General features: G+C 41.2%; 2 protein-coding genes across 8 annotated transcripts in view; one reads left to right on the top strand and one right to left on the bottom strand.

Moving 5' to 3' along the window:
* The window catches only part of LOC109462198 (calcium-activated chloride channel regulator 1-like), a 33,509-nt gene extending 31,786 nt beyond the window's left edge, over positions 1-1,723 (top strand). The window contains exon 27 of the mRNA XM_019758723.1: positions 129-1,723. Coding sequence (XP_019614282.1) covers positions 129-182 — 54 coding nt within the window. The 3' untranslated portion in view covers positions 183-1,723. The remainder of the gene's footprint in view (positions 1-128) is intronic.
* The window catches only part of LOC109462193 (catenin beta-1-like), a 27,605-nt gene continuing 675 nt past the window's right edge, over positions 919-27,848 (bottom strand). For 2 of the 7 annotated variants that reach the window (XM_019758714.1, XM_019758713.1), the window contains exons 2-22: positions 17,584-17,699; positions 17,157-17,248; positions 16,674-16,792; positions 16,059-16,182; positions 15,406-15,593; positions 13,509-13,658; positions 12,795-12,949; positions 12,226-12,427; positions 11,786-11,930; positions 11,204-11,313; positions 10,089-10,298; positions 9,524-9,655; positions 9,102-9,224; positions 7,158-7,199; positions 6,657-6,776; positions 6,067-6,217; positions 5,575-5,696; positions 4,672-4,816; positions 3,148-3,282; positions 2,676-2,816; positions 919-2,250 (exon numbers count right to left, since the gene is read on the bottom strand). In XM_019758714.1, coding sequence (XP_019614273.1) covers positions 2,683-2,816; positions 3,148-3,282; positions 4,672-4,816; positions 5,575-5,696; positions 6,067-6,217; positions 6,657-6,776; positions 7,158-7,199; positions 9,102-9,224; positions 9,524-9,655; positions 10,089-10,298; positions 11,204-11,313; positions 11,786-11,930; positions 12,226-12,427; positions 12,795-12,949; positions 13,509-13,658; positions 15,406-15,593; positions 16,059-16,182; positions 16,674-16,792; positions 17,157-17,232 — 2,583 coding nt within the window. In that variant the 5' untranslated portion in view covers positions 17,233-17,248; positions 17,584-17,699 and the 3' untranslated portion in view covers positions 919-2,250; positions 2,676-2,682. Of the gene's footprint in view, positions 2,251-2,675; positions 2,817-3,147; positions 3,283-4,671; positions 4,817-5,574; positions 5,697-6,066; positions 6,218-6,656; positions 6,777-7,157; positions 7,200-9,101; positions 9,225-9,523; positions 9,656-10,088; positions 10,299-11,203; positions 11,314-11,785; positions 11,931-12,225; positions 12,428-12,794; positions 12,950-13,508; positions 13,659-15,405; positions 15,594-16,058; positions 16,183-16,673; positions 16,793-17,156; positions 17,249-17,583; positions 17,700-21,078; positions 21,150-22,336; positions 22,356-23,428; positions 23,452-27,848 lie in introns of those variants that run through there. The other 5 variants (XM_019758715.1, XM_019758716.1, XM_019758710.1 and 2 more) reach the window with 5 other exon arrangements.

Genomic DNA, 27,848 nt, shown 5'->3' with positions numbered 1-27,848 from the left:
GTAAACTTGGCAGTACATGTTAGTATCTATGCAGTATGATGTCTAACTCTTTTATGTTTGCAAATGTGCACATACAACCTACAGTTCCTTCTTCGGTTATTAAAGGCACATATCTCGTCTTTTTGCAGGCCAAGGGGGTGATTCAGGAAGTGACTGACAGACATGAGAAGGTGCTGGTGTGACCTGTCTGCCAAGTGTGGCCCAATGTGAAGTTCAACTTCTAGCGTTACAAATTACCTTCAAAAGGAACTTGACTATCTGTATATGCATACTTAAAAATTCAAGAGTATAGTTTGTATTTTTCTACAGAGTGTATAGTTTGTGTTCAAGAGTGAAAATATATGTTACAGTAAGTTATTGTAAGTCTGCTGTGTGTGTTTTAAGTTATTGATGTGGAAACCTGTTATAGTTCATGACCTATCCATGTTGCTGTTTGAATTTTTTCTCACCATATATTCAAACTATTTTTATACCAGCTTTATGGTAACCACTACAATTGTGCTGTGAGTACTGTACAGGCTCTAATAAATTATAAAGCTCAATAAACTGAATGTGAGAACTTACTGCTGTCTAATGAGTTTAGTATGAAATAAGGCGAAACCCCTTCAACTTCTATCCCATTGCTTATCTAGACATCAGAGGGTGTCAGTCCATTATCACGTCTATTGTTGAAGCCAAACTCTTCACTCAAAAAGTAATCCCTCAAACAGTTGCTCGTTCTTAGAATGCTTGTTGTAACCTGTTATTCTGATACCTAACTGTATATGACACATCCACGTCCAAAAATGCTGCAAACCGATCATTTGAGGCTTTCTGTAAACTGATCATTTGAGGATTGTGACTTGGCCGTTGAGGGTCAAACATCTTCCAAGGTTCAAGAAATAAATAAAAGACAAATCAAAGATACATACAGATACATACATGTAAAAGCCATCTTTATTACAATAAAAACAAGCCAAGGCAACAGAAGTGGCAGCTTTTACACATTAACTCGTGTTAGCATCCCTACAAACTTCTCTCGACTGTGTTACATAAAAGCGCCCCCCTCCCCACGATGGCATAGACCCTAAGTATAAAATACAGCAAAAGGAAGCAAATATAAAGAGACAAACGGATATCAGCTACGAAGAATAAAGAAGGGGGTATAGCTAAGACAGGCCGCTACGTAGATTGTGTAAAAAGTTTCCAACATTTGAAGCAAGGCTAGGGGGTCTTGTGTGGTTGCGATAGCAATAAGTCGGCAGAAAATCTGGTGTGTTAAGGAGTCTTTTCAAACCTGTCTGCTATGGGGTTTAAGTCTTTAGTATTTCAGTGTAGAGATTACAAGTCGTACTTAGTGCTGCTATACTGGGCCGGTACACTGCCCCTAAGAAACACAACGTCTAGCTACGAAATTAAACATACAACTAACAACGTCTTAGTTATATCGTCAATCCAACGGAAAAAATGGAATGCAACTAGAAATACATAAAATTCCAAAGCCATAGTAAGTAATAACACGTGGAATAGCTCTTCCCAGAACTCAACTGGGGTACAGTAGTCACTTCTGCCTTGTTTTCTTCATCTTTTTTTGTGGATGCTACGACGCTACACACTTCTGATATGGAATCTTTTAGACGTATTTGACTCAGCCGTCTGGTATCTATGTACAGTAAGTAATATTTGTGATCTAAAAGGGACGTCATGAGTTGCTAAAATGATTCAAAAATACAGTAGAATTCACTCTCTCTTCTTCCTCACGGATCCTTCTTAATTCTCATGACACCTCTACAAGATTTCTTCTGTGCCCACAGAATCTTCCAATCACATCACTTCTTTCCTTGCTTCCTTGCTCGCCTTCTTGACCCTAAAAATCTTATCCAAGTATTGTCTTCCGAGCTTCTTCAGTAAACTCTTTCTTGGAAGTTCATAAGGTCATCACTATGGCAACAACGCAAACTGCACTCGTTCGTTTTAACTCTTCCTCTCGCACAATTCTCTCAGCTGCCAAACCAAAAACTTTCAACACAAAGTGAACCAACGTTTAACTTCAACAAAAACCTTTCCCTGACTCAGTTACCAAAAATACTCCTGTCTAAAGCCTTCTGCTGTCATCATCTCCTCTCCCATCATGCCTCAGTGCAGGAAGTGACATCACAGGAAGACACTGTGGGCAGGGCTGGCTGCTGTCAATCATGTGGTAATTTGGACCAAACTTGATTTTCTCCTCTCATTCATTCATCTCATCACTCGCTCTTCCTCAAGGCATCTCTGGAGAGAAAGATCAAAAGATAATTGGTTAGCATCCAAGTTTTGTTTTCTTTTTTTAACTGTAGACTGATGCGCAGTGAAAATCACAACTTTGTACTATTCGGTAGCCCCTCTCAGTTTTGTGTTGAAACAATCATTAGTAACAAAATGGGAAAATACAAATTGTATAAACCTGTGCAGGACAGGTGTGGTTGTCTCTGCATCCCTCGTTGCCAGTCAGACAGAGTGACTCTAGGTGTAGGTTAGACAGGCTACATGGGGGTAGTCAGGCTAACTTCACACTTAAAGTCACTATGTCTGACTGACAACTGAGGGAATGCAGAAGAGAACAGAAATATGCTTGCTTGTCCAATGTTCAAAATGAGAGGCTATTTTGAGTACTGCAAAGCCAAAAGCAGTGAAAACAGAATGGAAATGTCTCTCACCAGTGTTTTACAGGTCAGTGTCGAACCATGCCAGCTGGTTGTTGTCCCCACCCTGTGGTGGGAGACCCTCCAGGCCAAGGTCGGCTGTGGGGATCCCAAGGTCAAGGTCCTGGGGGTAGTCAGAGTGGGAGGGGTGGCCACCTGTATGGGGAATCAATCAATCAATCATGGTTTCAAGAATGTGATTTCAGACCTAGAGACCAAGCAGAAATTGGCAAGAACCACTTTAGTCCCTGCCATGTTTTGACACCATTTCCAATGGTACGAGTTGTAGTAAGCAAAAACAAATAATGTACTAATGAGCAACGAAAGATTGTGCAAAAAAACCCTCTCTTATTTATAAAGAAAACATCAAAGCAGTTGGCAAGAGGAGTACACATCCACCCAATTCTAAGGTGTTTTTATTTAAAAAGTGTCACTGACCTCCACCAAATTCTAATGTATTTTAACAAGTGATAACACCCTCCCCTACCTGCGGCTCCCTGCATGTGGTGCGGTCCGCCAGGCCCAGGTCCCATGTCCATGTGGTCCATACCATGGTCGATGGGGGTGTGTGGGGGCTGGTCGTGGTACGATCCTGTGGAATACAGGCCAGTTCTCGGTTGAACTGCCGATTGAGGCAGGTTAATGGCACAGTCACGCACACAGCAAGCACGGGAAACAAAAAAGCACCGACAACGGACAGGACAAGTTAGTTGCTGAAGCTGCTTTTCTTGCCTGAGTTATGAAACATTTTATCATAACATTTCCTTTTGCTTTGCTTGTTTTTGATCATAACAGGACTTGGCTGGTCCCACAGAGCACAAAACATTTTGCAAAAATATTTTAGCACTATGAGAAAGAATTACGTATTCCCTAGCAACTCCCTGTGTCCTGTCCATGCAAGCTAAGCAAAGCTACACATTGATTCTAAAGATTAATACACTACAATCAAACTATGCAAAAAAAGCAATACAGGGCTCCAAATATCTTTCTTCTGCAATTTCTGATTCATGACAACATGCCATGTCGCAAGCTGTTTACATTTTGACTCAATTTTTCTTCAAATTGCAGGCTGAATATGGGTATTTTGAGCCTTGCATTTGAATCAAAATCTACAAATGCCACTAAATCAGACAGACGGAAGCAAGCTGGACTCAGAAGCAAGCGAAAGCAGGCGAATCCAGACGCCACACTGCACGACACAGCACTCACAAACCAAGCAGAAGGAAATGCGAGTAACTGTACTTACAGAAAACTTCCTTGCAAGCCCTTAGCCCTCGGACCATGCAGCAAGACCCAAAAACATGCAGTACCTTCAACCAGAAGTGCCACACAAACCTTGCGCTTTTGAATTTTAAGTTTCAATTTTAAGTTTTCCTTAGAATGAAGATAAAATTTGGACAAACTGCTTGAAACATAACATTCTTTCATTTTGGGGCAAATTGGACCACATTTTGACCTACAAAAGGCTTCTAGTTTGGTATATGATACGTGTTTCATTGACCAATAAGAAAACAACTTTGTGAAAAGGCAAATCGTGATTGGCTTGTCTAGTTGACCAATCATGAAGCAATTAAGTGTGGGACTTCTGCTTGGCAGTTGACAGAAAAGTCAGGATGTGAGAATGAATATAAACCACATTATGATCTGGCTCTTAGGCTGTATCAACAGCTTTGGAAAAGTACTTTAAAAGTAATTTAAGTTAAAATTTACATTAACTTAACTTTTCACCCAACAGCATAAGGCAAAAATGTTTGATCTTAACATGAAATTATAGAAATGTTTCTAGCTGATTAATACAGCATTTGAGAGCCAGTTCAAATTAGTCTTGGCTAACAGGACTTCCAGCATTCTGTTCCTTGTCCCCAAGCTGAAATGCAAACAATGTCTGCTCCTAAATGTGCAGCAATTCCGGAAGAAGCTACTTCAGTCAGAACTTCCAGGAATGCGTGCCCATATTAGGAGCAAACGTTGGTTGCCGTAGTAACGACCGTGAACTCCGACGAGGCCTTACCTTGGTGCGGCTGTCTTCCCATGGTGCTATGCTGTCCGCTGTGCACACTACTCACACTACTGTGATGGGAAAACATACCTTCCCCGCGGTATGCTGGCTCGTCTGGGGGCATCATCATCATCCCGGGGTCATGCAACTCGTGGGGCTGCAGAAAACACAGGAACAAACGTTTAATATTTGTTACTGTTACAGCGCAACTGGAGATGATTTTGAAAACGTCAGACGTTTCAGCCAGTATCCATTAGCTTTCGTCAGTGACTGAGAGACCAGAGGAGAAATGCAGGTTTATAAGCACAAACTATTGATTGATATTTTGTTTGTTTCACATAACTGGTAAACTGGCTCTAGGTGTACCACACAAAGTTTTGTGCAGTAGCTAAAAGCTGTAGAAGACTGGACTGTAACAAAATGGCTAAAAGCTCAATACTCCAAGGCACAAGAAGACAAAGACACAGGCAAAAGAATGTCTGTTGAGCTAGTTATCTACTGGTGTATACTTCAGTTTCAGTTTTAGTTTTCAGTTTATTTATTTAACCAGAAGATACACTCAGGTCATTTGACCTGTTTTTCAGGTAGATCTGGGTACAATAAAAATGCAGAAACTTCAATCAGACCCCTCCATGTCAAAAGATCATAAAAACTAGAAGACAGTAGTTCATGCCGGTTGCTCTAAGTATGACTATGTCTACAACTTCAGACAACAGCTCTACTATTTACGTTGAAAAGAAGCAAACAGTGAGAATCAGAAAAACAGTAGAGATTATCAAAATTTTTCCCAAACAGGTTTATTTTTAACAGCTTTAATTTTAGTTAGATTTCTCTTTTGTTTTGTTCAATGCAGTCAAGTGTATTTTCAAGATAGTAGTCTCATTGCTGGAAAGTACAAAAAATTTGCCCTCTCACCTCTGCCCATGGCATGGCGTCTGCCCTGCAGAGTGAGGAGGTGAGCTCAACTGACAGCCTCTTCTTGTAGTCCTGCGGCTTGTCCTCAGACATGCGGAACAGCACCGCGGCTGCATAGGTGGCTGGAGGGAAAACAATAATACATGTCAACAAAAAAATAGCTGTACGAAAAGAAAAGAATACATTTACCAATGGAAAAAAGGAATAAAGGCATCATGGAAGCAAAGAAGACCTTGTTGTCTGCAAAAGATGGACACAATGCACCGTACATACAAATTTTGTGCACAGGGTTTTTTAAGTAAAATGAGCTTTTGACCAAAATTTAGTGTTCCAACATCTAGCTATCACTCAGGGCAGTGTAGATATTTTCACCTAGGATTTCAGTAAACTGCTACAAGAATTGAATAAAATCCTGTACACTTTTTACGTCCTTTCACAACACTACCCCTACCTTTTAAGCTCAGACTCAACAAACCAAGAAACAACACCTACCAACACCCTCGTTGCGTGAGTGCAGGAGCTCGGTGAGTGGTGCGGTGGCTCCCTCAGCCTCGATGATCTCTGCGCTCTCCTTGTCCTGGGCCAGCTCACACAGCACACCGGCTGCCACACGCTGGATGTTCTCTATGTTGGAGTACAGCAGCTGGGAACAAGAATTACAGATTTAGCATTGGTCTAGCCTGTTTAAAGCTGATTGGGGTTCTTCAAGAGCTTGTGGGCATACACCTCTAACTCAGGAGAACCATTCCTACAACCAAAAAGGGATCGGGATTTTAATCGCTACAAAAATCAGTCCTAACAGGAGGTCAGGATTCCCTGTCACAAATGGAAACCAGTCATCACAGACATTTATAATGGTAGCAAACAGAATTCAGTCTGACAATTGATCCATGTTAGCACATGTGTCTAAATAGACAAGATTAAGATGTGCCCAGTTCTCCTGACTTAGAAGTGTTGGCAATTAAGCCTCTAGGAGCCTTGCCACTAAAAGGGTTTCCAGAAGTGTGTTATAGTCAGGCTAGGGGCCTGACCAGTGGAAGAGAGCTGCTATAGTGGTGTAGTCAGGCTGAAGTTTCCCTCACCTGAACGAAGAGTGGAATACAGTTCAGGCTGCGGATGACAGCGCGGTTATGGGCGTCGCGGGCCAGGATGTGCAGAGCTCCCACGGTTCCCTCCACTATCTCCTCCATACGAACACCATCCTGCAGGAGGGACAAGGATTTCAAAGTCAAGACCACAGCTATATTAACGCTTGTAAAAGAGCACTTTTTTCTCCTATGTGCAGATACTGTTCATTTATTTTTATGAAACTTCATTTTACGGTAGTAGGAGAAAGGAAGTTTTCGTGGGGTTTTAGAGTTATCGGTTGAAACAATTCCAAGTACAGTGAAACATATATTTGTGGTGTCATGAATTCTTGTTAGAGAGGTACTATGGAAACAAAACCACACCAAATGTTGTGCAAGATTTACAGCATCATATTTCTAGGAAACCAAAATTCCAATTCCAAGGGATTGCAAAGGCGTTATTTTAAGAGCATATCTGTACCATGGTTTTCAAACTAGATTGTGAACAACACTTACCACATAGCCTCCCTGGCTGCTGGTGGAACCCATGGAAGCCCTCTGTTAAAAAGGACAGAAAAACAATGCACATTAGAAACTTTTTATGGTCCCACTGAAGGTCTAAACATTGCAGATATGAAAACTTATGACTCAAGAAACACCAAAATTTAAGCATGAAAAGAACCCATGCTCTTTAGGTTGAAAGATACTTTGACAATAAATTGTTTGCCTAGAAGGATAATCAAATTGAAAGATGCTGGACACTGACAATTCAAGTCAAGTCAAGACAAATAACTTTTAGAAGGTTCATACAGCAACAGGGGTCTCCCCAGGCAATGGTGCAACGGCGGTGCGCCACTCCCAAAAATTCTAGCGCCACTCCCAAAATTTTCAAATTAAGGGTCTTCTCTTCGTATTTTCGCGGATAAATAGGCAAAAAACATCGAAATCTTGACGCGAGTGGCGTCCATTTTCCCGTCGGCATTGTTTCTGAAACTTGTGAATGGGCGATAATCGCGTAAACAATGACCATTTCGCACGACGCTACCGAGAGAATCGCTGTCATTGGTGGAACATCGGGCGCCCCGCTAGCGTTTTTAAGTCATGTAAACAACGCTAATTGTCTGATTGGTTTGTAAAACAAAGCCCTCGACCCCGAAAATAAGTTTATAAAGCCGATACGTTTACGAACTAGCCGTGGAAAATTCCCTACCGTACCGCACCATGAGCATGTGGCGGCCGCAAAATTCTGTTAACGCAACAGATAAATGTCTGGGCCAGTATAGCGGCATTTCCCATGAAAATAATGTATATTATTTTTTTTCGCCTGCTGTCGGTTTTTAAGTTCCAAAACGTCTGAAAAAGAGGAAATTTTGCCCACAAAACCGGACGGGGGAAGGCGAGTAGCTATCGCCGTGAAGTACATGGCGATGCCTTCTCAAAAATCGGCAACGCGGAAGAAAAATGCGTGGTTCATTTTAGCGATATTTACCACGAAAATAACGTATGTGGTTTATTTTCCCTCTGGTGTTAGTTTTTAGGTCCCGAAACCCCTAAAAAGTAGAAATTTGCCCATAAAACGGACGGCCGTGGGGTGGGAGGGAGGCCGGCATCAAAGCTGCATGACCCGTAAAGGGTCAAAGGTCATAGTGCACGCATATTACGCAATCACCCTAAAGCGCCGATTTAGCTAATTTTAGGGCGTTTAAAATTGATACAATCACATTGTTGATTTTTAGGGAAACAATGGGATGGAAACCAATCAAAACTTTGTGCTGAATATTGTTTTTCTTCAGAATTTTTTTCCTTCGGAAGTTTTTTTTTTCTTCAGAAGTTGTTTTCTTCAGAAGTTGTTTTTCTTCAGAAGTTTTTTTTTTCTTCAGAATTTTTTTTCCTTCAGAAGTTTTTTTCTTCAGAAGTTGGTTTTCTTCAAAAGTTTTTTTTCTTCAGTAAGTTTTTTTTTCTTCAGAATTTTTTTTCCTTTAGAAGTTTTTTTCTTCAGAAGTTGGTTTTCTTCATAAGTTTTTTTTGGAAGTTTTTTTTTTCTTCAGAATCCAGACCAGACTAGACAATGTACCATACCAACCAATTATTACGTTGAAATGGATGTCTATATTTTGTTGTACAAATATTCATTAATCCCATGCATTTATACTTAATTGGGCTTGATTTTCTATCTCTTAAGTTAGTCAGATTTTTAACTCAAGTTGCAGGAGAAGGCTACAAACTGCATTTCAGAAGGGTAAAATGCAACAGCTTCTCCTACGGAGAGGGGGGGAATCCCCCCCCTCTCCGGACCTCTCCCCCCCTCGCTTCGCGCGGCGTCAGGCACGGCGTGCCCCCCCCCCCAAAAAAATCGTAGCACCACTCCCCTAAAAATTCCTGGGGAGACCCCTGAGCAACTGTACATGAGAATTTCAAGAACCTTCTGGCATTAGTGTCAAAAGAAACATTTCTGCTCACCCTCTGTGTGTCCTGGTGTGCCCTCATGAGAAGCTGGATCAGGCGGGGCAGGGCACCTTGCTCGCGCAGGGGCGCGTGATTGGCTGGGCACAGGGCCAGGTTACGCATCAGACCAATCACAGCCTAGGACACAAACACAAACATCAGATTAATCATTAGACCAATGGAAGCAGAAGACACAAACGTAAGATTTAAAGTAGTAGACCAATCACAGGCCAAGAATAGAAATTTAAACATTTCAAAGTTAAAGGCACACGATTCCTAAGAAAGCTAAATACCCATAACACAACTGGTAAGGATACCCATAATTTTGTCAAAAGACATTAAACCCTGCGCAACGGAACTACCCTGGACTACTAGTTTTCTTCAGTGATTGAAGTAACCCTCTAGCTTATTCAAACCCCGATTTGAGCCTCCTATACCTTGATAAGTGGCCAGCGGGATGGTGGGTGGAGGAGCTTGACCAACACGGGAAGACCGTAGTGTAGACGCACGGCATTCTGGGCCATCTCAGCCTCGGGGTGGCGGCTCGTCAAGTGACGCAAGGCACACACCTGTAGGGAGGTCATAACATCAAAATTACTTGTCATTACGAAAGATATATTTCATCTTGTAGTGTTATCTACCAAGGATGGTTTGGACTGGATTCAGAGGTTTGTTTACCGTCAGGAGTCAGGCTCTGTAGACGACAAATTTGTATCATCATCCCCAGTCAAATGTAGCAAAGTCAAACAGCTACATTGTTGCAACACATACCTATTGATCGCTTGCTGATGAAAGCATTTTTCAACGGTCTTGCACTTAGTGCTTTCTATAACTTCTCTGCATAGAGCATTTCTTTTTTACCATATACATCTTATTGGCATCCTACTTGAGACATTGTCTTTGCCAACTAGGTCTTCTTAACGAAACAGGAAAGAAAAGTTGAACATGCTGACTTTTCAAGGTATTACAAAACAACTGCCACAAAAGTAAGGAGAAACTTACAGCTGGTTCTGTGATGTCCTCCCTGTCGCCTGCTTGCAGGATGGTGCGGACGAGAGCCTCGATGCCGCCCACCTGGCACACGATCATCTTGTTGCGCCCGTTGTTGCAGGTCAAGTTCGACAGGATTCCGGCCGCGCAGGTCACGATGTTGATGTCGTTGTGAGCCAGCATGTGCACCAGAGTCTGCAGCAGACCCTCCAACGCCTCTTGCTGCAGGGACGGAATTTACAAAATGCTCAGCACACCAATCACGTGTGAGAGACCTGATCATGTGACTCATATCCACCAATGGGAATTGAATTTTTTTTATACTGAATTCACCAATCGGGTGCTAAAGCTCTGACCATGTGACTCATGGCCACCAATAAGATCTATCTGCTGGTGCAACAAACCTTGGAACAAACAAAACAATGTTACAAGCTAGATGTGAAGAGTAACAAATATCTTTTAATTACTCTAATAACTGCACACCACACATCAGTTTGTCTCTTACAGCATTCAGTAAATGTACGTGTGCAGTTATTAGAGCAATAACATTTTTTTCTGGAACAGGAACGGAACAAACAAGAGATAACGACTTTGTTACGTCTTCGTAGATTTCCCGTAAAAGCTGCAAGTGGGCCCGAGCCATGGCTGCCATAAAGTTTTGTAAATGGCTTCCCTAGAAACACACGCAAACGGAGGGGGTGGGAAGAAAGGTTACTAGCAGCAAAAGCAACAAACACACGGCAACATCTCTTGAAGTACAAACAACACGGGTTGCAACAAAGGGATGCAAAAGCAAACAGTTTCACTTCCAAAGTTATCCGACATGAAAAGTTTAATGCTGGGTTCAGTTGTTTATTTACCGTCAGGAGTCAGGCTCTGTAGACGACAAATTTGTTTCATCATCCCCAGTCAAATGTAGCAAAACTAACAGTCAAACAGCTACATTGTTGCTACTGATCACGGCTTTTACTCTTGTCTTTTCCAGAATCAGCAATCATTTGAATCAAGATCTTTTCAAGAACAGTATTGAGGACTATAGTCCACACTACATTGGTATCCTTATCACCCATATTGCTATGCTAAACTATTCTAATTATCACCAGTAAGAAAAGGGGGGTGTCACTCACTCTCACCTGCTTGGTGGCCGCGTCAGACAGGTTCCTCAGGGTCCAGAGGCAGTTCTGGACCAGACGGGGGCTCTGGTGGGACAGGTGCTGTCCCAGGGCCTGCATGCCACCTGGAGAGAAAGGACAGAGAGAGGAGCCAAGTTAGAATAATAAAAGACAAGAACAACCACATCATTTTCATCATCGTGCCTTCAGATTAATCAGGTGAATTATCATCTTTTACCTTACTTTACTTTATTGAAGACTAACAACATAATCAAGTTACTCCAGTACTCCGTCACTTAATAATAAGTGAAAATACCCAAATTTTCACCTGGTTCACAGAACATTATTTCATAATGATGTTTACCAACACTGAGGAGCTTCCATAGTAAGTACAATGAGGTAAAATAAATCAAGATACAATGACACAAAACCCATCAAGCAACAGAATCATAGGCACAACTTCTCAACAGCTTTCACAACAGCAGGTGTTGTTACTGGACTAAAAAAAGAACCATCAGCAAACGGCTAGTGGTCCACAGCAGTTTTACTTAACATGACCCACACAATACAACAGAATGTTAGGGTAGAACTACTTACCAGCTTCCACGATGGCAGGTTTGTTACTGGAGCAGACGGAGAGCACCTTGAGCACACGGCTGGTGGTCCACAGCAGTTTCTCGTAGGTGTACGTACGCATGATACGGACAAGCTCGCCCGGGCCACCGCTTGCAAGGATGATCAGCTACAGAGACGAAACAGCAAAATTTGATTAATTTTCAGAACCAAAGGTCTTCTTTTCTTGCTAGTCTCAATGTTTCAGTCACTGCAAGACAAGACCAAAATGTTGGGAACAGTCTTTAAAGACTACACAAACATAACTGTGTAAGGCAAGTCTTACTGATTCAAAGAAAAGGGGAAAGAAACGACCAAGACAGTACAGTAGTTCATCAACATAGAATCATTTGGTATAAACACAGAACTGCAAATCCAAATCGTTTACACCAACGATCCCTCTGGCAAAAATTTTGCCCTCTCACCTTGCTCTCCTGGTTTCCGTAGGCCAGGATCTGGAGGCAGTCGGTCACGATGGCCAGGAACTTCACGTTGTTCCTCTGGAGCAGAGCGACCATCTTCTGCAGGCCGCCGGCCAGGCGCACGGCCATCTTGGAGCCCTCCTGGTGCAGGAGCAGGTTGTGGAGGGTCGTGATGGCATAGAACAGCACTGACTCCACCTGGGAGCTGGAAGGCGAAACGGAAAGTTACGATCATGTGCTGATCATGTGATGTACATGTGACAGTCATGTGTAGCCAAAGATTTTGAGCCTGAGGACCGCAAACACATGATATTAATGTCAGAATTTTGAGCCATGGAGAAGATATTTCAGAGCATATGCGGTTGTAAGCAAGAAAGTTACGCAGACAGCAGCAGGAAAGTTATGTCTGCTTCATAACTATATATAAAGCAAGACAGAACTAACAATCTTCACAAAACTGATGACTATGTTAAACAATGGCGCCAAGAAATGTTTTATCATTTTATCATTAACTCATGGAGTTGAACAGTTGCCACTGACTTCTACAAAAGAGTGAACCACCCAACCCTTACCCAAGGAGCTTGACCAGCGCCGGGATGCCTCCTGACTTGAAGATGGAGAGCAGGCCCTGTCGGTGGTGGGACAGGTTATGCAGGGTGCCGGCAGCACAGCGGGTAGTCTCCACATCATTGGTGGTCTGCATGGCACGCACCAGGGCAGCTACCATCTATTCGAGAATGTAAAAAAAAAAAACATTTAGATGTTGTACTCAAGGATTCCAAAGTTTTCTCTACAACTCAGTAAACCAAGGCATCAGTCTTGTGTTGGGGCTTCTGCAAATTCATGCTCTATCTTGTCTAACCCATATCATGTTTTTCTATGATCTTAAATCTCCAAATCTGCATTGCTTATACAATGTTTTTACCACTGAACACGCACAAACACTGGGTTCAGAGGTTTTTTAACCGTCAGGAGTCAGGCTCTGTAGACGACAAGTTTTGTATCATCATCCCCAGTCAAATGTAACAACTTAAACAGCTACATTGTTGCAACACATAACTACTGATCGCTGCTTCTATAATCAAATTTGAAAAAAAAAAGACTTAACTTGAATCAGTAATCATTTGCAACCTTTCAGGAACAGTATGATGACTACTGTTATACAATCTCTTGCAACTAAGTGGCCACTAAGATTCAACAAAATCTAAGGAAGGAAAGCCTAAACTCTTGCTGTCAAATAGCCGCTATAGGGTTTCAACAAAAATCTACAGGAAGTGCAGACTAACCTGAGGTGAGTTCATGATGGCGTGGCGGCTGGCCTCCTTCTTGGAGAGCTGGTGGACCATCATGGCGGCCTGGCTCACCACCACCTGGTCCTCGTCGTTCAGGAGCTTCGTCAGCTCGGGGATGGCGCGGGTCGCAAGGTCTGCATCGTCCTGGGGAGAACAAAAATTATCCATGCTTAATCTTCTGCTTGCCAAGATACAGTTAAGAAAACTGTCAATGCACTTACATCTGCCCTGTTTTCATTTTGCGTTAACAGTAGAACACTAAGGTTTTACCATTTTTGACACGTAAAATTTCACGAACATGCTGAATACCAGTGTACAGAATAGAAAAGACTGATATAGAGGCTAACAACTTACAGGCCTAAAGAAATGTGGGTGAAAAGAAGATGAGAAGACTAGTGTACCATAGTACCTTTACATACTGTAAATCCATTTAAAAATGCGGTTGGAAATTATAGCGGTCGGCGAAAAATGGACAAGCTCACGTCACTTAATTATAGCGGTGTGAGAACATGGCTGATGTATGTAAAAAAATACATTAAAAGTCGCTGGCCTTTTTTTTTTAAGAAAATAAAAAAAGCAGTTTACGCCAGCGAAAATCAATTTTTACAAAGAAAAAACAAAACAGGCACGCCGATGGTGTCTGGAAGTAAATAATTTACAAAGTACTGTAGCGGCGCGGTGACTTCAAAAAGTTCGTAATTACGCACGCTTGTGTTGCGTGCGGCACCGCCGCCCCCCTCCCCAAGCTCCATGCCGCGGCACGCTATGCCGCTGCACGCCGCTACATGTCCGGCGCCGCAGACGAGCTTACAGCGAAACCCGGCGTCTTCGCCCCAGGATTGGAGCGTAATGGAATCCATGACGCCCTCGAGAAAGTTCTACAGACACTGTACCTTTAACAGTAACGTTTAATCGTATTTTTTGCCGTAAAAGTTGACTCGCAATTTTCGAAAAACTTGTGACGCCATTTTTTTCACTCGGCGCTTGGTTCCCGAATTTTCGATTCGTCTTAGTACGCTATTAACGCTTTTACATTTTGTAGTACAAATGACGCTTAACATTTGATTGTATTTCTACCTAGATTTCTACCTCGAAATTAAGCAGATTTATGCAGCATTTCTCGTAGTTTGTAACTTGTTTGTGAAGTTGGCCGCCGGGCCGCCATTTTGTTTGTTGTTGTCTGCGCGCTTGGGCGACGCTGAATTTTGTAACTCGTCTCATTCTTTTCGATATTGTCCCGTAGTAGCACAAAATGAACGGCTATCGTTTCTGTAGATTTATGAAGAAACTTCTAAATCGAAATATACGCTAAATATTTATAAATACCCAAGTGTAGATAAGCTGGGAAATTTCAAAGCGTCACCGCGTCACATGTGTTTGTGCATGTTCACAAGATTTTTTTACTGTGGTTTGCTTAGCACTGCATAATTGTTAAAAATATGAACTTCTTTATGTTTAATACTAGTAAATATTTTATTTCTGGAAGCACATCAGTGTTTTGCTTGTTCCTATGTGAAGCACTAGTACTGTGCGTTGTGTGCATGTTGTAGTCAAGAAATGAAGCGTGATTGCGATCGTACCGTAACGAGCTTGGGGCAAGAGGGAGGGGGGCGGAAGTAGTAAAAAAAAGTTGCGATAATGAAAATTTAGCGGTGGAATAGTGACCGCTAAAACCGCTAAGTGACCGTTATCAAATCAAGAATTACAGTATGCATTCCTGCACAAACATCTACGAGCACTGGCGTACTTCCAGTCAGAAATTATTACGTGCATGACTCCAATTTTGGGTGAAAACAGAAAGAGCAGATGTGTCCAGTATTTCCAGACATAAGTGATAAACTAAGTTTATTTTGGGGCAAAATATTGAACTGCACAAAAAAAATGGTCCTACCTGGTAGTTGATGAGGTTGACCACGGCGTGTTTGAGCATCTGTGACGGCTCGGCCAGGCGCTGCACGGCTGTGGGCTGGTTAGGGTCGAACTGGGTGGAGGGGATCTGGGTTCCCTCGTCCAGCGTCTCAGGGAACATGGCCGCACGCACACGCTGGGAACGCGTCTGGATCAGCTGCTGGTTCATCTCTAAAGTACGACAGGGAAAAAACAAATAACAATGGGACTTATATTTTTTTTTTACTTTTCAATCTTAGTTTCTCTGTTTCTTGTTACAACGCTTTATTCAGCTTTTTTGCAATACTACAGCTGAACCAATAGATATGATCAACTATACACAGCTTATAAAAAAAAAAAGGCAAAGTAAGAATAAGAAGATATTGCTGGTTAGCAAAAAGATATAAAACTGCATCGGTTTGCTTCTACATGCTGTATTAATGTAATAGAAAAACAGAATAAGGCGTAAATGCAAAAATTCAAAGACTAAAAATCCAATTTGGGACTATCTCGAATCTACTATTTACATACTTTTTGTTTGAGAGTTGTGAGGGTTGTTGACCTGATATTTACGTTAGGGTTCCAGTAGATTTAAGATGGGGAAAAGACAGCTTTTCTACACTTTAGGACACAAGAAGAGAAAAGAACGATGCTTACCGTTGACCTGCTCCTGAGTGAATCCCTCCTGGAAGCCCTGGTTCCACTCCATCAGCATGTGGGACGTGTCCATCCCGTCATCGTCCAGATCATCAGGGCCCTGACGACTGCTCAGGGATGGGGCCTGCAGGAAACAGTGTCACAGTTAAAATAGTGCCATAGAAATCAGCTGGGTGGCCGAGATTCAAATTTGTTTTTGTTTTGCTGACACCTATCCACAAGCCAAATATTAAAAGATTCAAGCACAATTTCTCAAGTTACCCTGTCCACAAGTATCTCTGTATCGGTATCTCAATAGCCAGTGTAACCGCCCTTCGGCGCAACACACCAGCTAACATACTGTATACTGTGCTTGTCTTGATAAGTGCAAACAGATCATAGTGAATCTCTTAGTCTTGAACTTGAAATCAGTCCACTTGTCATGGGGTTGTAAAGGCCCTGGACACCAGTAGCCAAAAAAAATAGCAAGACAACTATTTTTATGAAGTACCAACCACAATGCTCGTTACAGATTTCAGGAGGACCTGAGGCTTACTTGTGTGGTTAAGCCTGTGGTTGTGTGGTATGGAGTACCAACCACAATCATTGTTACAGATGTGAAAAGCCGAAGCTTACCTGTGTGGTGGCGCCTGATTGGATACCAGAGTCCAGGTAGGACTGCTGCTGCCACTCCATTGTCTGCTGTTTGGGATCCATGGCTGGCATGCCGCTCAGGTCCATGTAGTTACCCTGACCTGGGGGGAAGAACAATAGACAAACATCTTAGAACCTAATGAATATATGTAGACAGGGCTCAAAATACTTTTTTCTGCATGCCTGCAGCAGAAACAGCCATTATTTCTTATTTCATGAGTGGTGACAGTAAATGCAGGAAATAAAAAGCCACATATACCTATATTTGTACAGACAAAGTATATGGACCATTGCAGGTTAGCTAAAGGTAGATATCAGAAATAACAGCATTAGGACAAAGGCACAATGAGAAGATTGGCTTCTTGTAACCCAAGCAACAATCTGCTATTTTAATAATTTCTTTTTACCCATTTATACGCCAAGGGTTCATTAACGACAAAGGAGTATACATAGAAGAAGACTTACTTGTCTTGGTGGTAGTGACTGTCTGGTATGTGATGGTGTGGGTGGTACCACCCTGTCTGTCTCGTACTTGCTGCATCTCGCTTTCCACAGATCTGAAAAACGAAACACAACACATGATTTAACCCAGCATCACACGATAGGCAACCTTTGGACCTATTGGTTAACTGCACTGAAGACATAAAATGGCAGGGAAAACTGGGTGTCCTAATACTAAGCAATTAAGCAAGGGTGCTCATCTTTCCCCAAAATCCTAGCACCTCTCCCAAAATGTTCAAATTTAAGGTTTCTCTTTGTATTTTCATAAAAATTCGCGGAATCAACCGATTAGGGAGCACCTCTCCCCTAAAAATTTCTGGGGAGAACCCCAAGATAGATAGCATGAGGTGGAAAACTAATGGTGATATCTGGAAAGTAAAAAAATCCTTACCTGATCTCTGCTTGGATGTGTTCCCTCCTGTCGGGGTTATGCTGCAGCTGGTTCAGAAGTCGCTGCCGCTTGTCGTCTAGAATCTGCAGCAGGTGCTGCTCAGTCTCTCGCAGGTCCTGGGGAAACAACAGAACATTTGGTCAGCAAAGAGGAAACAAAAGACAGTTTCATCCAGTTTAGCATTCTCAGTAATAAAGTAGTAGGCAGTCACCTTCCCTCTACTTGTCACAAGGAAACATGATACAGATTCAATGTTATTTTCAGCTACATACAATGAACAGAGGAATAAATTTGTTAATCTCATATACTAAAGGACTGTAGCTGTTTCGTGTTGCCAATCAGGAAAATGATTGCACACCAGGATTTGAACCTTTACCTCCTAGATCCAACTTTAGACTGGAAGGCAAAAATCTGGATACAGAAACTTATCTTTTGAGACTGAAAAGTGCATCAAAGGTACATCTTTGACAATTTCAATCTCAGAAATACCAACACCACCAAAATAGCCATTTGTGCTTTTATTCCCAAAGCCAAGATCATCTAATAGCATAGAGTCACACCAGTGATCACACAGGGCTTTATCTACAAACTTCCAACCAAAGCTTTGAATCAGCCGACTGGAATGCCATGTAACAATTTTGGCTCCCGGCCCCAACACAACCCCTCCTTCCAGCCTTGAGCCGACACATTGCGTAGGAAATCCACTTGTTTGGGGAGAGGAAGCTCCAACAAGCTTCAAAGAAGATCTAAGTTTAGACGTGTGCGTTGCAAGTTTCTACATACACAAATCAGATTTCCGATGCTTCACAAATCCTTCCTAATTAGACTATGGATGGAACATAAGAATAAGAAAGGACTACACTTTCCGTAAACTTATTTTTCATCCCTTCTCAGATATGTTTTGCTTTGAAATTTTTCAGAAATTGCAGGTGGTTTTCAATCACTGGTCTGAGAAAGTATGAATTATTTTTTTACAGTCAGACTTAGCTCTACTAGTAACAACGTTCTTTAGGCATTTGGTAGCAATTCAGCGCCTGATGTTGGCCAAAGTTTGAGCGATGGTTGGACAGAGAAGTGAGAAATATTTGCCCAGAGGAAGGTCAGAGCCGCAGGGTTGACTGGACAACAGAGGATACAGGACAGACATCTGGAGGGCACCGACTCAAAATATGGGGTTTTCTCCTACACAAAATTAAGCCAGCATCAACAGAGCCCAAGAAAACAGAACCAACTCTAACGTCTCATTTGAGCGAGCTGAGTACATTCCAACAGTCACCTACAGATTATAGAACTACACAAAGTTAACTACACGACAGCAGCTAAATAGTCATTCATAACTTATGATTGAGTGCTCTACAACCAACTAAATAATGATAAAAAATTATGATTAAAATGAAAAGACTACACCTTTCAACTTGCATCTAATAGACAGCTGTAGAATTCCCTTTTCTACCATTTCTGTTACAGAGGTCGATTTCAATCTTACCAATCCTTTTCTATGCACATTTAGATGAACCCTAGACGATAAAATTCCCCTCGGACCAGGAAAGCTGAAGTTTGTGACTGTCTCCGCTGGAATGCTGTGTTTACACAACCATGTGTTGGTGAGGGAAGCTGGCAACCTGGGGCTACTGTTCAAACAGGAAGGTACTGCGCTCTACTTAAACTCACCCTAAAAAATCTGGTACGCCTTGGTCTGAACAAAGACTTAACTCATGTAAAATGTACTGCTTACGGCAAGTTACAATCCTTACATGCTACTTCAAATCACATTCCGTAAAAGTTTACAAGTGTAATTCTAACAGCTGGTTACTATGACACCTGAAAGTACAGTACTGCTTCTAGATGTGTCTGCTATAGTTTTTGCACTTAACCTTGCTCTCCTGTTCAACTTCACAGCTAAAACAGTCAACTTGATGAAAAATGTTCAAAACTTGTAAGCCTCCTTCAGAGCCTTGACGTTGTATGTAACCCAGTCAAAGCCCTGAATCAGAAACGGACTTCCCGTCTAGCAATGACTCAGGCTGTCTACTCAGTTTCAAGAGGCACACAAGTGTTTTCACTCAACCTCGTGGCAGGTTGTACAATACCTGTGAAACACAGGAATTTTCACGGTAACATAACATTTCAGTTTGAAGTACATAGAACACAAAATGCAGAACACCTAACAAAACTAAGCTAATACCATTTTCTGTAAGAGGGGGCCATTCTACGAAAACTAGAATTTTTGTTGAAAACTTGAACAAGTAGCCAAAGACTTTCAGTTTGCAAAACTACACCTGTTTCGCCAGTAATGTTTGCTTTTCACCTGCAAACAGCAGGTTGTAGGTGTGTATTTCACATCCTGAAATTATTCCAATGCTCCAGATGAAAGCAGACACTTCCCTTGACACAGGAAAGAGTCAGGCATGACTGAAGCAGAAAACCTGCTTTATCAGTCTCAGACATCAAGGCCAGAGAAATAAGACTCTCAAAGCTTGAAACATAAGAAGATAAATCTCTCACCTTCTCCTACTTGAATTCTACTTCAAGATAAGACTACTGAAAAGACCTTGAGATAAAGAGAACCAGAAAGCAACACCTGAATGACTACAAATACACAGGCCCACACTGTTCCACACTTGTGACAAATTTTTGCAATGATGCACTTCTCAAGATTTTATCAGATGTCAAAATCCTATTTTTGTGATGTTGAAAGCATGGTAGTAGTGAGTTTTCTTTGCTTGTTTGAAGAAAAGTTCACAACGATTCGAAAGAGCATTGTTCCAAACAAACAACGGAAAAGTTCTTTTGTAGTGATAACCATGCCAAGGAAACAATACATGCCCTGATCATTACTCTTTCATTGTTATTTTTACCAAATACCTTCACTGTGAGAAAATTTTACACTGATATCCTCCATAAAGGGACAAAGTTAAACATTAGCCAGACAGTAGCTTGTTCAGGGAAACTACACAAAGGGACTGTAACTACACCAGTCTACACAAATAGATTATTTACCAAGTAATTCTTTAGTTAAATATTTGAGCCTGCTATCCTAATGAGACATAGCTTGCTCTTCCCATAGTGTTTTTGCACAGTTGTCTAGCACCTTCTTTAAAAATCAAAACTAGTAAAAATTCTTACTTCTTTACTTACACATCAAAATCTTTAATCTAATGGAACACACAAAGGGGAAAAAGTGATTGGAAAGATGGCAGAATTATGACAATCTAGCTAAGATGATGGACTCAAAGTTATGTCAGAAACCTTGATGATTTGAAGCAATAGAGCTGTTACAGGTTTAACCCAAACCCTGTAAGAGAGACTGTAAAAGATTGGACAGACAACTTTATCATGCAGAATTATGGCAATCCAGTCAAAACAATGGACCTAGAGAAGAAAGACCTTGATGATTTGAAGCAAGGGACAGACAGTTTTGACACCTCTGATTGACAGAAAGCCGTCACAAGCTTGATTAACAGAAAGCCTCCACACATCTCAGTCTACCCTTACCCTCTCATCCATTGTGGTGGAGGCAAAGCTCACTTCCGCCGCCATAGTTGCGTTTGTCAGGTGCTCAAATTCTCACCTGCAAAAAAGTGCACACCTTTCAGGTGTAGTTGACTTTATGTTATACCTGTAGGAGCTCTAGTTCAAAAAGTTTGGTCCTTCGATTTCCAATCAGTTTCCAATCCTCCATACCATTGGATAGGGAAATCCTACTTAAAGTTGTTGATGGCTTGCTTTCAAACTACCTATGTCATCTCTTTTGAATAAGAGGAGAAAACATAATGTTGATTGATATCATCTCAAATTTTTGAATGCTGAGCTAACTGTGAGTGTACTAATGCTACTTTTGTGCAGGGATTTGATAATCAGTTTGATATAAAAGGACAAAATAGATTACGCAGTGCAGGACACACACCTAACTTGTTACACGAAATCTTACTGTTGAGTTTTACACAAGCAAGGCTTATAAAAATTGCATGTTACTCATCTTATCATACATACAAGACCGGAAGGTACATCCTACATGATTGCTGTATCTCCTATTGTTCAGTCTGTATAAGCATTGTGATGCTAAAGCTCAGATTTATCTGCTTTGATATGAAAATTGTTTGCACAGGAACTACAACAAAGCCAGAGGGAACATTAGCCGTCCTCAACAGAAACAGGCTTCTACACAGATTCTGTTCCTTTCGCTGCAACGAACACAGATAAAGCTGTCCCATAATCCACTCTTTTGTCAGGCCAAGCAGAAAATTATAAAAGGTGGGCGCCTTTTCATAAACAAAGTTTTAGCCTCCTGAAAACCTGAGTAACGAAGGGAATAAACCGCTATTACCAGCAAGAAACGATTATCAAACATACATTTGGACCATATACAGTAATACTTGTAGACAAGCTAAAAAGCTGAAAAGCTAAAGGTACGTAACAAATTTGTAGTTTAAAAATCAACTGTTGAATGTCCAACTGATACAAGAGGGAGGGGGGCACACCATGACCAAGAAATTCTGAATGCCTTCTTATTTTGAAAGGTTTCTTTCTTGAAAGTCTGTATCAAATCACTCAGAAACCAAGGAAGATGTATACTTTACAATTGTAACAACTTTTGAAAAGGTAAGAAACTAAATATACCAGAGAGGGTGCATATCTTATATCAACTCTAACAACTTCCACACTACAGACCATAAACCTTACTTTTACAAGGTACCTTTTCCCCCCAAAAAACTACTTTCTATTGACAAGAGAAGTCTAGTGCTAACCTTACCTTGTCCAAACAAAGGAAAGTAGGTTTCCTTGAGCAAATCACAGAGTCCTGGCCAGCAGGAATCGGAGACTACAAAAGACACCTTCACAGCCGCCTTACCGTTTTACCTCTACCTTTCACCCTTGGGGGATTTCAGTTACATACCCATGCCCATATTAGGAAGAGGGCATGCCCAAATATGGTAGGTCCTGTTTGTGCGCCATGTTTGCCTATGAATGCATCACCTGTGATGTCATCGGCACTCTAACGCCCTGCACTCAGGTAGGAAGGGAAATGGAAACGAACTGCCTTTGTTATGCTAACGACCTCTAACTAGCCAAGCTCGCAAAGCCGGTTGAATCACACTTTTCTGCTGTAAAACAGTCCATTCAAACACATGAAGATGTTACTGTTCCCAAGAATATACCTCAACTCGGGCATTTTTTGTTCAAGAATATACTGTTACCTTCGCTGTATGAATGTTGTTGTGGGGATATCAGATAAAATCTATGAAAGTAAGGGCTGCTTCAACTCAAGAAATGTTCTCAATCTTTACGAAATTACTAAGGAAAATTACGCCAAAAAACAGTTACTCAAGCAACTGGATATGATTTTGAAAACGTCAGACGTTTCAGCTAGTATCCACTACCCTTCATCAGTGACTAAGGAAAATTCTCACTGCAAGATTGTTATGACTAAACCAATGATGATATCAATGAAAAACACCGGGTTTGGAAGACTTGGATTCAATGACTCTCTTCCTTACTGCCTTCTCATAGGCAGACTGTGATTCTAGATGATTCCATTTTCTGACCCAACCCATGACTTCAAATCGAATAGCCCTAACAACATCACAAAACCAGTTCAGCCTGACATAAACCTACAGACCAGATACAAAGATTCACGTTTTCTTACTGTCCGTGTCAATGCACCTAATAACAACATTACCTACATCTAGTGGGCGGGTGATGTCATTCATGTTTTCATCACCGAAAATTGCCCTAATTATGGGCTCAGGAGTACAAATTGGCACCACAATACTGCACTGGTGTGACTCAAGTTTCATAATGTGCACAACACACGCAACCTGTGGCTGTATGGTTGTCTACTCACTTTTCAAGGGACAGGACTGGTAATTTTGAAGTGTATCTTGCACGTAGGCCTAATCTTTAGTATTAGAGCTTTTGTATCTTGATCACATTTCTTGTCATCTTGAAGCATGAGGTCCTGGGAAAAAACAAGCCTATTCACTACTCAAAACCAGGATATGAAACCGTGATCAAAAACATGTCATATCAACAAGATATTACTGCACTACTTGCTACTGAATACAAAATATCATGCCAAAACTTCTGGTACATATTCATTTTACATTCATTGCCTTCAGTTTTTATTTCATCTTGAACATTCTAGGCACATGCTAGTTATAAATCCTGTACAAAATTTCATATTGATACTGTGCCAAGGCCAGGGTAAAACATATGGCTTTGCCAACAAGTCTACGCAATGCTATCTAGCTGTAGCACAACAAAGTCCCCATACTGCTTGTATTAGCTGTGGGCTATGTGAATCTCACAGTTTCGCACATGTTATCTATTTTCAAATCTGTCCAGACAAAACTTATCTGTTGTGAAGATCTCTGGGCACTGAACTCAGGTGACATTTAAAATTGTGCTCAGGCTTGATTCAGTATGAAGGGTCTCTTTGTCCAACGGACCCAAAATCAGGTGTTGTATTCTTCCTTTTGATAACATAGATATCATACAAAAGGAATGAACTGAACTGAAGATATTGAATACCAGAAATCTTTGACACACTATCATATTTTCAGATCATACATGTAGTAAAATATGATACAGATGGTGAGATTCCAGGCCACATGGCCAGGTTTGTTTACATACTGGGAAAAAGGTCAAATTTTTGTGAAGATTGGGTTTCAAGCAACATCAAACGATTTCAAACACCCAACAAGAAATGGCTTCAAACACCAAACAAGACGAGTGGGACAATGGTAAACTAGGAAATACAGTGAACATGTAAAATAGACACCCAGTAAAAAGGGCATTTTGGTGTGTATTTAAACCACTTCTCTCCAATGCTGTGTAATATATATTGAGGTCTGCACTGGAAGAGACAAGGGCTGACTTCTAACTGTCAGCAAGGCAAGAGATGGGCTTCTTGCTGGTTCTCTCATCAAGCCTTTTGGACAGGGTCTGGTTAGTGTCAAGCAAAACCAGACCAGCCCATCAACTAACAAGGAACAGTATGGGAATACTACACAAGTCACTCTCTCTGTACCTGTTAGTGGTCCAATCTGGGAAGCCCACCAAAAATCACTGCTTCAAAAAGAAGAATGGTGACTACTACTACTTGCCAATTGATACAAAATTGTTAGGAATGCAGGGCATCTCATTTGTAAAGATATTACGGAACAGTAGAGTAAAATTGTCGCATCATTAATGAAAGAAGAAACAGTTTATCAAGAACAAATTGGTCAGTTTCTCCTCCCATTTGAAAGGCCACACAAAAACATTGTTCTTTCTGCTGGGTAACAACTTTATTCTTCAAGGTAAATGACAGCAAATTTTACCTCCCTTGGCAGCTGACAAACATCAGAAACAGTCTGTGTCAGCCCTCATACAAAACAACTCAAGTTTCGTCCCTAACAACTTACAAGCAATCAAGATCAGCTCAGGCAAGATCAGAGCAGGAATCAGTCTCCCTTGTGGTGAAAATAATAAATTCCAGTTGGACAAACCATCTGTACTTTCCTTCTGTGTCCCTCTGCCCTCATCAGCACCACACATGGCCTCTATTTGCCACCCTCTCTACAACAATGCTTGGGTTTCTGCTCCCTGGGAGCCCAGAAAATGCAAGCTGACAGACCCTACTTTGTTATGCATACATGCAGGGCCAGGCCTGTCAGCTCAAATTATCCCCTTTCCTAGTTTTCTTCCCCAGAGCTGAGCAAACCAGATGATATCGGATTCTAATGGACTTTTTATCAGGATAATTTCTACAGGGATTGGGCTAAAAAATGCAAGCTTGACATGTGCGGTCAGTTGAGTTTAATCCACATTAATCCACAAGGCACGAAAACTGCATAATTTCAACCGAACTGTTCAATTATGTAGCATTATGGAGCTGTATGACATTTTTCTTTGACAGCAAATATGTGAACTTGTTATAAGATCCCAAATGTTGGGGTAGCCTTGTTGTGTGATGTATTTTTAGTTCTGGTAACTGTTTACTTTTAAGACGTAGAAAAGTATGTATTGTATGGCTTACAAATGAGGCAGGCAAAAGTATAGTTTCTTTGCCAGACAGATTTTGCAGCAATGGGGAAAAAATCAGATTTTCGTGCAAAACTACAAAGATTTTGGAAAACTACTGTGCTACACAATTTGCAATGACTATAAACAAGGAAAGACATTGATGACCATGTCTCATTGTAATGGACTCAGCATGTTGGCATGTACTGTTATGGCCACATCACCTCCTGGCCACATGATTTACATGCAACTTCCCTTCCAAAAAAACCCAACTACTCCAACACAAACATTCAAGCAAGAATGACGTCCTCATCTGACTTCCCATATCAATTTTTTGTAGACATTTGTTATGAATGAAGAGGACAAAAAATATAAATTTCAAACCAACTAGTGATAGGTAAGTTTCAGACGAAAACAATCATACTTTATATATAATCCCAGCCACGAGTAAAAAATCCTTATGCAATGTTCAATTTACCAGTAACCTTGTGGTTCCTGCAAATTTCAACGGAAGATGAAAAACCATTTGAAACCACATTAAAAACATAAGACTTTTAAAGGCCCTGCCCATATGGATAAGACCTAAGAAACAAGACAGCAGCCTTGCTGGCACCTGACCAAAGTAAACTCAGACTGCTTTCTGTCAACCTGACCTGTCTGCCATCCTGCATCTGTCTTACCACTTGTCACTGTAGACCAGCAAAAATTTATCTTTCTTAGAAGCTCCTTGAGAAAATGCTTTGTCACTCATCCTGAAAATTGCTGGGGTTTCTAATTTCATGACTCAAAGTTGTAATACTGTGTGACTGTTTAAAAATGAACACAACAGTCCTCTTTCAACATTTTTTGTCCAGAAACTGAAAAAATTTGCCACTGACAAAGATGCCAGAATCCTGAAATTGTGATTGTGAAGACAAAAACATTTCAGACATGGACATATTCAATGTCATTTTAAATTGAAAAATTATGTCCACCTTTAAAAAGAAATGGTATTGGTAAGACCTGTTTTCCAACACAAACAAAACTGCAGATGCATTACTTCATCATTATATATAGAGCTAACAAATTAAGTAACCCTGAACCACAATATTTGGTTTAAAACTGGTCCTCCGCATGAAATTGCCCATGACTCGCCCATTCACTGCAATTCGACATGGTTTACTGGCCTTGCAAATCAAAATGGGCCCTGCTCTGTCAATTATTACAATTAATTGCCCCTCTGGACCTTTCAATGTTTTATAATGGAATTATAGAAACCACACAACTGCCAGGTTGGCTACAAGTGGTACAAATTAGCACGAGACAATTTCTGGCAAACACAGTCACGAAATGGGACACAAATACCAGGGATAGTTGTAAGCATTTGTTTCTGAAGCATTGGTGGAATTTTCAAACAACAGACTAGTAATTACGTGGATTTTTTTAGTCACAGCTGTCGCAAAAGAACAAAACAGCAAATCAAAATGGCAAAACATGGACTAAAACACTAACAATGCCTCTACGAAAAAAGGAGTTCAGTTTGAAAGATCATGACATAATGATAATCTCTCAATCTCAAATCTTTCAACATATATTTCTCATGACAAAGTACTCATAAAGAAGAAAAATATATATTTGATAATAGCACAATTTTCCTAAACTTTGCTGCCTTAAAATGAGATTTCCTGAAACAGGGAAGTGGTAATTTTTGGGGAAAAAACACAGATTTGTTACTGCAAATTATAACATAGAACATTTCCAACATGGCGTCTGCTGGACAAGATTCCAGCAGATTTTGCCAGGAAAACTGCGTCAAATTTTCCTTCCAAACTCAACACACCAGCTCGCTGTGTGTGTTGCACATATTTGCTTTAGACTACTAATGCCAAATGTACGACTTCCTGGGGAAAAATCGCAGCGTCTGTGACGACAGGAAATGTTGAAGTCTTTGGGAATGCGAGGGCCGGGGTTAGAAAAATAAGCCATGCAAAACGTCAATCCGGCCCAGCCTGGAACGTCCAACATATGGCGTACAGGAATCGTTTTCAGACGACTTTCGTTCCTCAGGAACTGCCCACGTACGTGAAAAATAACACGCCAAGGATACACACAACGTATATTTACTAGAGATTTTAACTTCAGGGAAGCTAGAAATAGCATATTTTTACCTCAGGTCGAGGCGCCCTAACACTGTTTGGACGCAAAAAAAAATCCCAGAAAAACTCAAAATCTCAAGAGGCTGTCGCCCCTCCCACACCCTAAATCCGCTAGCAGCAATTTCT

The sequence above is a fragment of the Branchiostoma belcheri genome, unplaced genomic scaffold, assembly GCF_001625305.1.
Source record: "Branchiostoma belcheri isolate BF01 breed outbred unplaced genomic scaffold, Haploidv18h27 scaffold113, whole genome shotgun sequence".
NCBI classification, from domain to species: domain Eukaryota; kingdom Metazoa; phylum Chordata; class Leptocardii; order Amphioxiformes; family Branchiostomatidae; genus Branchiostoma; species Branchiostoma belcheri.
Note: the sequence above shows the minus strand (reverse complement) of the source record. Positions and strands in the feature narration are given on the sequence as shown.